This window comes from Ischnura elegans, chromosome 6 (genome assembly GCF_921293095.1).
Source record: "Ischnura elegans chromosome 6, ioIscEleg1.1, whole genome shotgun sequence".
In the NCBI taxonomy this organism is placed as follows: Eukaryota; Metazoa; Arthropoda; class Insecta; order Odonata; family Coenagrionidae; genus Ischnura; species Ischnura elegans.
Window position 1 is genome coordinate 53199867 of NC_060251.1, and position 13718 is coordinate 53213584.

The 13718-nt window shown below is 36.7% G+C and overlaps 1 protein-coding gene across 2 annotated transcripts in view; it reads right to left on the reverse strand.

Moving 5' to 3' along the window:
- Positions 1–871: 871 nt before the first annotated feature.
- LOC124160696 overlaps positions 872–13718 on the reverse strand; it is a 15746-nt gene continuing 2899 nt past the window's right edge. For both annotated transcript variants that reach the window (XM_046536672.1, XM_046536673.1), the window contains 3 exons: positions 6383–6471; positions 5209–5339; positions 872–1987 (listed from right to left, as the gene is read on the reverse strand). In XM_046536672.1, coding sequence (XP_046392628.1) covers positions 1698–1987; positions 5209–5339; positions 6383–6471 — 510 coding nt within the window. In that variant the 3' untranslated portion in view covers positions 872–1697. The remainder of the gene's footprint in view (positions 1988–5208; positions 5340–6382; positions 6472–13718) is intronic.

Consider the following 13718-nt stretch of genomic DNA (forward strand, 5'->3'; position numbering starts at 1 on the left):
TTTCACTCTGGCTTATATGCTGGGAAAAGGACCAGTTACTGGTGTGTAGTTAAACCACCTATTCACCATGATTAGCAGTGTGAATAATATGCAGGAAGGGGACGAATGGCACAAAAAGTGCAAGGGACCAGAGTTACCTTTCCAGCGTAAGTGATTCAGACTTCTCAGCGGGCACCCTCCTACAACAACTTGAGATTCATGTGCGAACACTTTTCCAATGCCTTCTGGATAAAAAAGAATCTGCTTTGGTTTTCCATCTCTGGAATAATGAAGTGCCACTCAACAGTGTTGCTAAAGTGGCACTTAAGATAAACTAAAGCGCTGAGTGTCACTGGCAGAATTTTCACCACATTTCTAACTCAACAGCCCTGCTAACTTTTGGAGCAGCCATCTGGTGAATTTAATGCGGTACTTCTGACACAAGAATTCACGAGAAACTTCCTCCACAATTTTGAACCACCATTGTCTAAGCAGTGATGTGATCATGACCACTATCGTGATGCCATCACAATGAATCGCCTCAAATTCGATTCAATCGCCTTCATTGCATATATTTTGTGATGGAATATTCTCCATTATGTGGATCAATGTATAATACTGCATTTAAAATTTAACGTCTTCATTTTCTTTATCAATTTTTTATCACAGTCATGAAATGTTATGCATACTTACTCCAGCTTATATCTGTAATTCATCCATTTAATGTATCCAAGAAATATACATTTAAAAAACAAAAGCCAACTAAAAGGTATCAGAGAGAAAATTTTGAGAAAAAGGCGGTGAAAGCAATAGAAATAATGAAATAGAAATGACAAGCAACAAAAATGTCATGATAGTATTGTAACAGAAAATTGTAAATTACATAAAAATATAATTTCATTAATCATTTTATTAAAATTGTCTTTTTAATATAATTCACAGCTTTTAGCTACAAATTTTAAATCACATTACATATTTCCATTAAGCACCTGTTTCATAGGTTAAACTGTATTAAAAAACTTCAGGTTCATGTTGTATTCAGTGGAATACATTAGACTATATGAATATATGTGTTCAGTACATTGACTTTGTAACACAGGCCAAACAGAGGTAAAAATACTCATTCCGCCAGGATGCTTAAAAAAAAAACGTTGATAGCAAATTGCAGACTGGCTCATAACTTGAAACGCCTATCTATGAAATCTATTCACTTTCATAGGAACAGTACATATGATTTAAAGTTTAAAAACTCATTTGAATGAGTAGCACCCAGCTATGCACACAAATGCTACCTTTGAATGTATACCAGATTTAAGGTTAGGCTCTGCAAAATTCCACTCAACAGATTACTAAAAGTTTTCCAAATATACAGTCATCATTACATTCAATTCCCCCTACAGCCAGATAAATTTTAACAAAGTGCTAAAAATCAAACTTTCCTTCACAATAACAATTATCACAACCTGCTTTGGTAATTTTTCATTCTGCTAGAAACATTAACAAGATTTAAATATGTACATTTAAAAAACAAATACAGCCAAACATGTAACATTTAAAAAAACTGATAAAACAGCTTTGAAGATTTATTGATATGTGTTTGGCTTATTCGTATAATGTACAATTCAGTTTACCAAGTACATATATAATACTTACATTTAACAGATTTACCGCAACACAAGTTAAAAGCAGGCCATTTTTCAATTGTTTAGCACCAGTAATCACCTCAGGCATCCATTCCACCCTGAACCAGTTTCTCTCAATGCTCGAGACGTGAGTTGTTCTATCTCACTGATGAGCTGCTCAGTCTCAGCATCCTCACCATAAATAACACTGCTGTCTCCCACAACCCCACCGTCTTCTTCGCAAGGATCCCACTCCAAGGAGTTGGGGCTTGACATTCTCGACCATGGAGCACTCTGAGACGATGTACATACTGCAGACACTGGGTAATCCAGCTCTTTATCTTCGATCGTGGCCAATCTGGCAGGCACTTCTGGCAAAATCAGTCCTTTGATGGAAAAAAGTTATGAATTAATGCTGTTTCGTAAACTTATTCCATTCGTTTCGTCCTTCAGATACATCACACAAAAGTTGAAATTGACAGGTCAAAGTTGAATTTATTTTTTGTAGGGGAATAAAGCTGATTCAACGTATAGTGGAATTCGCATTATAATAAGAACAGATTAATATCTTAAGGCAACGATCAACTAGTATAGACCATGATATGTATTTCGTTTAGAAAATTAACCCAGACTCAGTAGCTGTCCTAGTCGTCTATCTTCATTTCAATTGTAATATTGCGTTGTTACATTTTTTTTAGACATCAACTAGTTTTTTTCCATTTTATGAGGATTATCTACATGCATTCTCTACATTAATTAACAAGATGGAATAGAATAGAATCTCTCTTTTTCAATAATTAGGAAATCAATTCACTCAATGATTCAACCCGTAAGTCAGTTTGGATTGGTGAAAGTGGAGATCACGACAGATTTGAATAACATTAAGGGTAGGAGGGGTGGTTCCTTTCCAAAAGCCACCTTCACAGTACAAGGGTTTCATCTGAATTTTGAACCAAGCACCATTTGACCAGCAGCCAAGCACTCTAACCATTAGTCTGCTATCCTCCCAGGTGAATCAGCTTACAACTTCAAAGAGATAAGACAGCTCAGGCATTGCAAATGATCAACGACCCTTATTGATTTTTTTTCATACGGTAATGTTATCAACCACTTCCGGGACATTAGGGGTATTCCAAAACTCCACCCAAATGGCTCACATAGCTGGTTGAATCGTGGAGCCCACTGATCCTACTTCTAGATAACTTCACTGTTCAGATAACTTCACTGTCGAGTTTATCAAACGTTTTCATCTCATCTGAATCCGGGAGCAGCAGAATGCCAAGTGCTAATATCCAGCCCATTTTGTGATGAGGGGGGACCCAAAAGTAATGGGTATAGTGCTGAGGGAGGGCGGCTGAGTGAGGGATCGGTTTTTTGCATAAAGGGTTCTATGCCTTGACATTTCCTGAGTGTGTGCGAATCCTAGTCCCTCTGATTGCATCCGTTTGTCGATGGGATTTTTTTCAGTTAACCAACATTTTCCGATTTAGCGAAAACGTGTAATGGCTGACTGCCGGGATCAACGCGCGGCTGTGAAATTTTGTTTTTTTTGCTGGGGAAAACTTCCGCAGGAACTCTAGTGATGCTTAAAACTGGTTATGGTGATAGTGCTCTGAGTAAAACATGTGTCTATGACTGGTTTTCAAGTTTCAAGAATGGACAATGTCGATTGATGACCATCCTCATTCAGGGCACCTGTCAACATCAAGAACAGACCACAATGTTGCAAAAATCCCCTCCCTCGTTCAAGAAGATCGATGTCAAACCATTGATGAACTTTGTAGATATTTTGCAGAGGTTAAGGGAAAATAACAGGAAGAAAAGGGCGGTTCTTTGGCGCACAGGTGATTGGTTCTTCCACCATGACAACGCACCCGCCCACACTGTGCTGTACATGAGGCGGTTCTTGACAGGAAATGGCATGACCTCAATTGTTCGGTTTGATTGTTGTTTGGACTATGTTAAATATTGGTATTGTCTAGTTGTATCTAAAAAAAAACTCCATGTCGATAACACTTAGCTTAACTCGTGAGCTTAAAAAACCTAAACACTGTCAGAAATGCATCGCATTTGGTCTCATTCTTTCTTGAATCTCATGTATGTCATCAATGGCTGAAAGCTATCCAGGCATCTTCAGGTCCAGTAAGTCACTCACCTTGCATTTTCCCTCCAGAAACAGAGAACTGAAGCAGATAGGATGAAAAAGGTCAGTGGGTAAGATGGAGTAGGATTGAAACACATTTCCATTGTTCTCGAGTAACTTAATATCTTTTTCGAAGATAATGATTTATGGTTGGTGTGGTCTCGGAAAGGAAAAAAAATCAGAGGTTGATAGAGAGCCGAGAGTGGTTCTTTGTAATCTGTGGCATAGTTGCTTTTGAGGTAGTTATTATCCAATGGCGCTGAGATTCCCCCTATAGTTGCTTAGGAAGAGTCACACTATGTGCCCGTCGTATTTTGCCTTAAAATTTACCACGGCTGAAATTCTGTAATAAAACCTCTAGGAGAGCATTTTAACGAAATGGTTCATGAGTAGGACAAGCATCACAGTGAAATGGCACATGCGAAGAGAGAATCGGAATTTTTTCCACTCCCCCTTAAGGGACGCTACATTCACTGAAGGACTAATTTAAAATTTCGGATCCAAATCAAATGTCTTCAGCGCATTTCGATTTGAAGTATCCGATCTGACCATCCCTAATGCTTATGCACACTGACATGTTTTCCAAAGCAAAAAGTGAATTTATTTTCAAAAGAGTGTCTGAAATCGTTCAAACGTACAGTATGTTTTTTTCTTTCTATGAATTGCATTCTATACTTTAAATGAGCAACTTCCGATGATAAAATTATGAATGATGTTATGACTCTAATTAACACATCCAATTCGGGCCCGATTTTCATGAAAGTCGTCAGAATCGGCTGATAAAATAAGAAAGAAAAACAGAGAGAGGTTTTCGCGCCATAACTTCCGTTCAAATACTGCTCTTTACAAACGGCACACACGGGTCGAAAGAGGGAAGCTTGCTGAAGGCCACGCACACAATCGGAAGACTCGGAAGTGGATTTTAGTCATGTATGGAGGCGGAGAAAGGGTTCCCGGACCGACTGGCAGAATGTGTTCAGAATGTGCTGAATGTGTTCATCGAAGAATGCTGCGAGAATATAAAAATTGTAAGCGCAGTTTCATTTAGATTATTATAAGGTGCGAGACGACGAGGGTCGCCTCGAACGGACTTCCTCTGAGACCCAGCCATTAAGCACGTTCCTGCTGTCATCGGAAGAGTCGCTTGACAAACGATCCCTTTCGGTGACTCCAGGGCGTGGGCTTGTGGCCGCTAGGGTCGTCAGTTGGTGTTGTGCAGCGAAACAAGGTGTATGGCTTGGGACTGAATAAAGGAAGTTGCTTGTGTGAGAGAATTTAGACTTGTTCCCTGCTTTTTTTCCCCCGAACCCCTTTACCGTCGGCAAAGACGACTTTCAAAATCCATATTTTCATTCTGACCTGAGTTCTGAGAGTGAGAGGACTTACGAGTTCAGGGGCTACCAATATTTTTTCTGAAGTAGCACCTTCATATATTGTTAAATGAGGGGCGTGAATGAACTCTACCTTCAGGTTCCCACTCCAAATCAATTGAACTGTGTGGTGTTGATGGTGAAGTTACATCTTGAAGCTCTTCCAAAGCATATACATTTAATGGGCAGGTATTCAGCGTGTTAGTTCCATGGACTCCCATTTTCCTGGAAGAAAGAAAAACCTCTTGTCAGAAAATTGATGATTGTTACAAATTAACATATTTTATAACAATCAATACTTTACAATAAATAAATAAATACAGAGATAATACAGATGGGAGTGTTTTTATGCGTTTTGCACGCCGACTGTGGCATTTACCCGATATTTTTATTTCTACCTCAATATCTTGCACTTGGACACTTTCCCTCACCATAAGGATCACCTAGAGTCTTAACTCTACCAGACCAGCCTTCTTGTCAGGGGGGGGGCCTTCCGCACAGGGGGTCTCTTCTTCACTGGCTGGCAGCTAAAATCGTGAACTGCCGCAGCCCAAGGATCAAGGCAATCACAAAACTTCACATTCTTGAAATGTTAACTATCTTAGACAGTTCTTTATCAAATTCCATTCAAAATTATTGAAAATAATTGCCTAAAAGTGTAATAGATCCCCAGTTTTTAGGACTTCAATCTTCTTCCTGCACCATGTATGCATGTATTTCTCTCCGACTACCATATACGTGAAGAATAACGTTGTTAATTTTGATGAGAACAGTGTACTCTACCCACACCAGACAAAGACAAAAAATGATATCCATTACAATTACGCACATAGAGTTGCTAAAATGGGATCAAAAGAAATGGGCATACAATTGTTCAATAAATGACCACTATAATTAAAAGAAATAAAAATCATTGATGCTTCCAAATCAGAACTGAAAAGGTATTAAAAAAAGAATCTGCTCTATTCCATAGAATTTTAGATATATCACTGCTACAATGACACTGCCTGTCAAAACATTTGTAATTGTGTATAATATACGTATATATGTTTGTAAGAATATGACATGCCCTAAATCTTCAATGTGTAAGATCTTCAGGCAAATAAAGATATTATTGTTATTAATGGAATACAATGAGTCTCCTAATATCTCCAGTGGGCTATCTTCAAGAGATAACTAAACCTTTGCAAAATTCTAGGTGTGATAACATAACATTCAATAATTAGACAATTTTAATGTAATAACATTAAATACTTAAGGATACTCACGTTGTGCAAAATTTTAAATGCTTGCTCCTTAAGTCACTCCTTGTCCAATCATCTTCCTCCAGCTCCAAAGTAACTTCTTCACCGTTACTCTTTATTTAAGATGTATCGTTTTCCCAAAATGAGAATAGTAACAGAGCATCAATTAGACATCCATCAATAAAGATCACACTTCGTATGAAATACAAAACTATTCATTACTCTGGTTAACAACAATTTTTGAAATTATTCTAGCAACAATTAATTGATCATACCATTTTGGCTTTCCATTTTGACTGATTCCGCCACAGTCATAAATTATTTTCAACTTAACTTAGCCATCAGCCAATGATTAAATATCAATAAAACAAGCAAAAATTAGTCAGCGTTATTACAAATAAAATTGATTGTTTGCAGTGCTACATATTGGAAATATGTATTGGATATTCATGATTAAACATGTAAATATTGTAATTTCCATCATAAAATTTACTTATTCAATCATGAATCAAGGTTCAGCTAAGATGAAAATTTCCACAGCAAGGTAACCAGTTAATGCACTACAGCAATGCTTTAGAAAAATCCTAAACATGTTAATGGCCTATTAATGCCATAAGTATAATTTTAATGAGGCATTAATTTGAGTAAATATACCCAATAAATGTATTATATGTATTCATTTTTAGGTAAAAAAGCAAAAATTAATAAGACACACACACAAAAGGCATTTGAAAAATATGCATATCATATTCACCTGTATTCAAGGTGACATTTCAGCACAACATTTCAATTCCAAAATTTCAGAATAGCCTTTGATTAAAAAATACACTTCTATGGGTAAATCAGATTCAACTGCATATGCTGGAAATACATTTATTACAGGAATAACTGAAGTCAATTTTTCTTCATTTGGAATCAGTTTAGTCAGTTTCCAATATGATAATAATGAAAATTTGGGGTTGTACAAAGGCCATCTTAGTTTCAGGTGAATACAATAGACATGATGAAGAAACAAGTAAATTAGCATATAAAATAGTACAGGATGCCAGTCCAGGGGTGAAGACTAATGGATCAGAGTATGGCATTATTTATGCCAAATGATGACAGCTTATGTTACTTGGGTGCTTTATCATGACAGTGAGAAGAGAAGAGAAAAAATACCATGTACTTTTAAAGTAACTCAAAATTCATCATTTACAAATAAAATGCATGCATAAAGAAACGAGTGCACAATAATCATTTTATTAGTCATCATATTATGATACAAGTACTGATTAAAAAAGTTCTGAATAACTCTGTGATCAAGTGAGGATAATGACCGCAGCAGATAGAGGGACTGGTGCAAATGTGGAAGCATAACCTTTAGGGCTTTGGAGATACTCTTGGCTATACCATTTTTCTGAACTGACGGCGGCTGACCTTGAGTGTGCTCGAAACCCACCCACTCTTTTAGCCAATCACAGAAGAGCGACAGGAAAGTGTGGAAGAACCCGCAGTCTCTGTCCGACCTCCGTGCAGTGCACATCGCTCTCCAGCTAGCAGTGTTGCCAAGCCGAATCTTATGAGATCGTACAGCGCTCGTTCTGCCGCCCCCGAAAGTACCGTTATTCCCAAGGCTGGCAATGCCGGTCGGCCGGATGGAGGGGAGCAGAGGGGAAATGGGAAGGGGATGGAGGGTAACGGAGAGGTGGAAGGGGCAGCGTTTCTCATTGGCTAGTTTCTATTTTCCACCCAGCCGCCGTCAGTTCGGAAAAATGGTACAGCGGTGACCGCATCAACTTCTTGGTCTGCTTCTTTAGTAAGCCTGTAGGAGCGGTGACAGTCAACTCATGGTTTATTGTCTGAGAAATACTTGTCCCAAGTTTCTCTTCACTCGTAAAACGTTTGAGGTAACGTTACTAACGGCTTGCGGGTGCAATTGCGCGTTGCGCTTTGTTGTGAAAGCTTGCACAACAAAGCGCAACACGCAGCTGCACCCAGAAGCCGTTAGTAACGATGCCTCTCGCTGCGAAAACCTACGTTCAAAAGTTTGAGGTAAGTTTTTAAGCTTAATTTCATCACCTAGTCCACCAAGCTATTTCTTAGTGCTATATAGGTTATTGTTAAGCATAAAACATGCTAAAATCTGGTGCAATTAAAATCTATTATCTGTATGATGTAGCATAGTTTTGGCTTCACAGTTCAATGTGCCGATGCTCGTAATGTGGAAGCACAACACTGGGGTAAAGAAGGAAACGTTTCCACATTTCCGTCACCTAAATGTGTTCCGTCTACTACATCACCTTTTTGCTAGTTTCCGAAGCCGATGAAGATTATTTGCCCCAAGCCAAAGTGTAAATGGGAAAATTGGGATGTCCAATCTATGATAAAAGCGATTGTTTCCATAAGAGAAAAGAAGAACATACTTTGTGCTCTAGTTGTGAAATGAGAACTACATTTGTGACTTGTGCAAGTGAACATTTTATTGAAAACTGCTATTTTTTAGGCCTTTGAGTTGATTTTTCAATGAATGGTAAGTAGATGATCTGATATTTCACTATTCTATAGTATGATAGCCAGAATACAAACGTTTCCACATTACCAGCACATTTTGAAAATCTAAACAAAGTGTCAATTTATAATTTACTATTAATTTTACGAAGTAAACGATAAATTTAGCATAAAACCAAAAGCGATTATAAAGGGTAGTATCTTTGTGAGTTTTTTCATGAATTTAGAAAAATTCTATTGGAAAACAAACTAGTTATAACATAATTTAAAACAGGGTTTCCGCTTTTGCACCACTCCAAGTCCAGGGAGGAAGTATTGGTAACAGAGTGTAACAGAAGAATGAAGAAAATCTTAAGGATGAGAGAACAATGAGGAGACCTCAAGAGTTAGAGAGAAATTAGGCATTATGAAAACCTTAAAAAGAAGATGAAACAACTAAATTGCCCAAAACATGACATATGATAGTCTGATGAAAAAAGAACATTGCAGGACGATGGGAGATGAGAACAGCTAAGGAAGGGCTCAGATAACATACATGGAATGTGGCCGAGGATGAGAAAGAGAAGAACCAGGAAATTGCAAAACGATTAGCTGATAGGAGAACTAAGAATGGATGGGTCAAACCAATGGCAGGCTAGCTAACTGGTGATGCTGAGAAAAATTCTCAAGTTAACACTTAATGGAGGCAAGAAATTTTTACCCATCACCATCATTAGTCAACAATACTAAGTGTTATAAATATGAGGCAAAGAGTTATAGAGACCGAAATGGCAGAGACTTGATAAGGATAGAATTTCCCCAAGGACTTGGCATCGTCAAAAAATCAAAATTATTTATGATACAGCAGTGAGAGCTGTACAGTTAGTAACAAATTTCTAAGGAGGATTGAAAATGTCATTTCCTGCTCTGAAGAGTTAACTTTGATCTAAATGTTAGGAATGATAGTTAACTTTGATCTTATTTTTGCAGTGAATTATTGGCAGAAAGTCATTGCCCCAGTAAATTAGGCAAAAGCCTTTTCCCAATAATTTATCTTAATTGTCATTATGTTTTGAGAAACGAATTCATTACAAACATGTAAAATAGTAATGTTCAAGTCTCCACAACACCTTGTACATGTTTAACAAATCTTATGCATTCCCTTTTCTATTACCAGTTTCAACACATCTCTCACTGTCATTTTCCCCTTTGAAAATTTCTGTCCAGTCAGTCCACTTCTGTGAATTCTAATTTAAAGATGCAACCTCATCATCCCGCCCTCTTCTAATATAAAAAATCTGGATAAAAGTTAAGTAAATCCTTTCACTAAGCCATTTGTTCTAAGCTGGCTGCAATACTTTGTTGTTGTATAAGCAAGGTCACATGCAATAGTAAAAATGAAACTTTATATCACCTTGATATGTTTGAGAAAGAAGCAGTAAAGAACAAAGATTGATCTATGGCCAAGCTTTCCTTAAATATATCGAATGTGCAGGTAGAAAATTGTGAAAGACGCCAAAGGGGATCTTGAAAGAAAAAGTATTCACAACAAGTTTCATTTTCATAGATATGACTAATGTTCAGTGTAACTATACCACATGATGTGCAAGATTATATCCAACACAATTTCTTTCGTACAAATATTTGATCTGTGCAGACCCACAGAGTGCAAACGTAAAGGAGTATCCTAATCCTTGACCCACAAGGAACCAGATAAAGGACATGCAACTTTGGAAGAGAGTGCCTAAATTGATAAGCAAATTGAACTTGGACTGAGATTTCGGTCAACCCAAAGCAAATATGCTTAAATTGAGAGACAGATTTGATGATTGATAAAAACATGGCAGCAACAGCTCACATTTGCCCACAATCAATGGTGCTTAGCGTGACACAGATAATTGAGGGGTCTTGGCAAAGCCACAATTGGAGGAGGTTAGAGTGTTACAGTAATGTTTATAAATTAATAAAACTATTAATAAATTTGGACGAAGAGTAGTATAAAATAAAATATTAACCAAGATAAACATGGAAAGATTCTGGAGGGGGTGAGTTAGCTGTTTTAGGGTATGCTTGAAAGCTCCAATTATCAATTCAACTCAATTATGAGTTCACTTGATGACATAACACAAGATTCTCACGTGCCAATATACGAAATAACTCCACTGGAAGAGACATGTAACTGATGTTAATGAATTCGGCACTATGTGTACTACATATTGGAAATTCCATGCTCATTGTTTTAAACTTGGTGGTGACCACCAGATGCCTCTTCCAAAGGAGGTGCTTTGTAAATTGTCAGATGAGATTGTTGTCCTACAGCATCTAGTGAATTCGTTCAAGCTAATATCTATTATTGACTATTTTGAAAATGCCCTAAGTTGTCAAATTTGGGGGAGGGGTATGAGTTGTCAAGATTGAGGATTGGGCACCTCTATATAACATGCATGTCGTTTAAAAATTCCTCGTGGGAGTCTACTTATTTCAGACCTAGTGTAAAAAACAGCAGTTCTAAGGATGTAACTGAAGCATGAACTTGAAATATGTCCAGTGGAAAAATTGTGACTTGATGCTCCTAACACAATGGGCAGACAACTGCTTTATGGGAACGGCTGCAGAATGAGAGTAAGAAATTCTGTCAGGCAATGAAATCCATCAAACTGTAAAGGTTATCAATCAGCCAACTTGTTAGGGATGACCAGCGCAAGCAAGCATATAATAAAATACCAATTAAACGCAATTATAATTTTAAACAAATCCTTGTGAAGGAAATTCAGACATTCAAATTAACATTTACTAGTTACTACAGCACTATTTTAAATGGCCAGAGCCACATGATGACACAAAGATAAGACATGTGTGCAACAAGAAATATAAAAAAGCACAATTTTGGATGAAAGTAGATACTAATTATAAGGATGAAAATGAACAGAAATGTATAATTAGTTAAATGGAGGTACTTAACATCCAAACACTTCAAAATAAATGAAATAAATTGAAGAAAATAACCATGAATCAAAAACCAATATGCTCCTCCATGATAATTATTTCATGTCACATTAAAATTTGAATGCATCTATAACGTAATCATAAAATGTAATTACATGTATTTATATCATGCATTATATCCATTACTTAAATACAGTGGAACCTCGTTAATGCGAGTACGGGCTTTAGCGACACCCCCGCTATTACGAGAGATAGCTGATGCACCGTCAATTGACCCTATAATAAGCGTGTTAAAAAATTCGTTTTTACGAGACCCTTTCGGTGTTGGCTCTCGCCATAGCGAGGGTTTCACCGCCGGAAGACTTTCATCAAGACTCCTTAACCTCTGTAATTGCTAGCGATCTGTTAGAAATGAGTTAATGGAGTGCTCAGTCTCAAATTTATGTGGTAAACTGTCGTTCGATAAATATAATGATTGACGAAACAATGCTTTGCATGATTTTTATTCAGTGCGGCGCTTATAAATTGTTTGAATAGTTAGTCGTTATTTGAGTAAGGAAATTTAGTGATGCAAAAAAACATCGCCTTTCGTCTGGATTTATGCTTACGTTTATCGGATAGATGTTTATCTGTCGCAGCACCACTCCTGTTCCTGTATATCTGTTCGCAACAGGTATATTGGCTATTATTTGCTCCACCTCCGGTAAAGCGACAATTCGCTATAGCGAGTGTTTATTAGTGCACCATGGGGTGTCGTTATATCGAGGTTGCACTGTATGTAAATGTGTTCAAAGTATTTTAACGCGTGATACTTATTTTATAGAGGCAGAAATAAAAAATGACACACATTACCAGTTAAACGTTAAACTGATAAAGTAGACGGGAGTTCAGAATGGCTAATATTAAAATGCTATTCAGTTCCTAAATTACTGCATTATTTCATGACAAAGACATAGTTAGTTTTAATGAAAATTATAACTCGTTTTTAATTACTGTGGTAAATTTAAGTAAGGTACTGCACTCATTCAGCTCAATAGAAATGAAGCCATACATTAGATATTCACGTCACCATACTAAGTTAAATTTGTCTCATTACACAGTAATACTTGAATGAAAATATGCATGTAATAAAGGAGATACGTATATAACATATGGGATAAATCACACCAGATTTCACTTAACATACATTAAAAACCAGTAATTTCAGTTTATAAGTCAATTTTAGTCTATGTCTAAGTGACCTAATATTTTTACTCATATTTTCATAGAATAAACATGAATGTCCCCAGTTGTCGCAAATTTTGTACCATCCATTGATACAAGATGTTAATGAAACCATAAAATTACCCAAGAGCTTGGCTCACACATTAACTGAAAACATTATTTAAATTTTGATTATTATTATTATACTGAGAATTTATAACAGAAAAGTCTGTTTGGTTGCAAAAGCAAAAGTGGATAGCTCTGGGAAAGTGCAAAATATGAAATATCATGGCTCTCAGATCTAAAAGACAATCACAAAATAAAGACCATACACTGAAACCTAGTAGTAGTAGCTAATCAAAATTTATAATTTGAAGAAAAACAACTTTTCACTATAAGTTATGTACTTCTTCCATAGAATTGCCAACTACTGAATATCCTAATTTGATACCACGTTATATCATGCAGTACAATAAAAGTTACCTCCCATGACACATGATCATTAACAAAGAAGTCCCCAGGGAGTCTTATTAGCTTAAAGCTGACCTACTCTGCTATGAAAACTAAGATTTCCACAAATTTTTCAATTGCATTAACTAATGGCTTGGCTCGTATATTAGCTCCAAACATACAAATTTTTATAATTATTACATGAGCATTTAGAACAATAAAGATTTCACTAGCCACTTTTTCCTTGCACCTACTTGTAGTACTAATAGTAGACACCCTAACCTTTCACTAG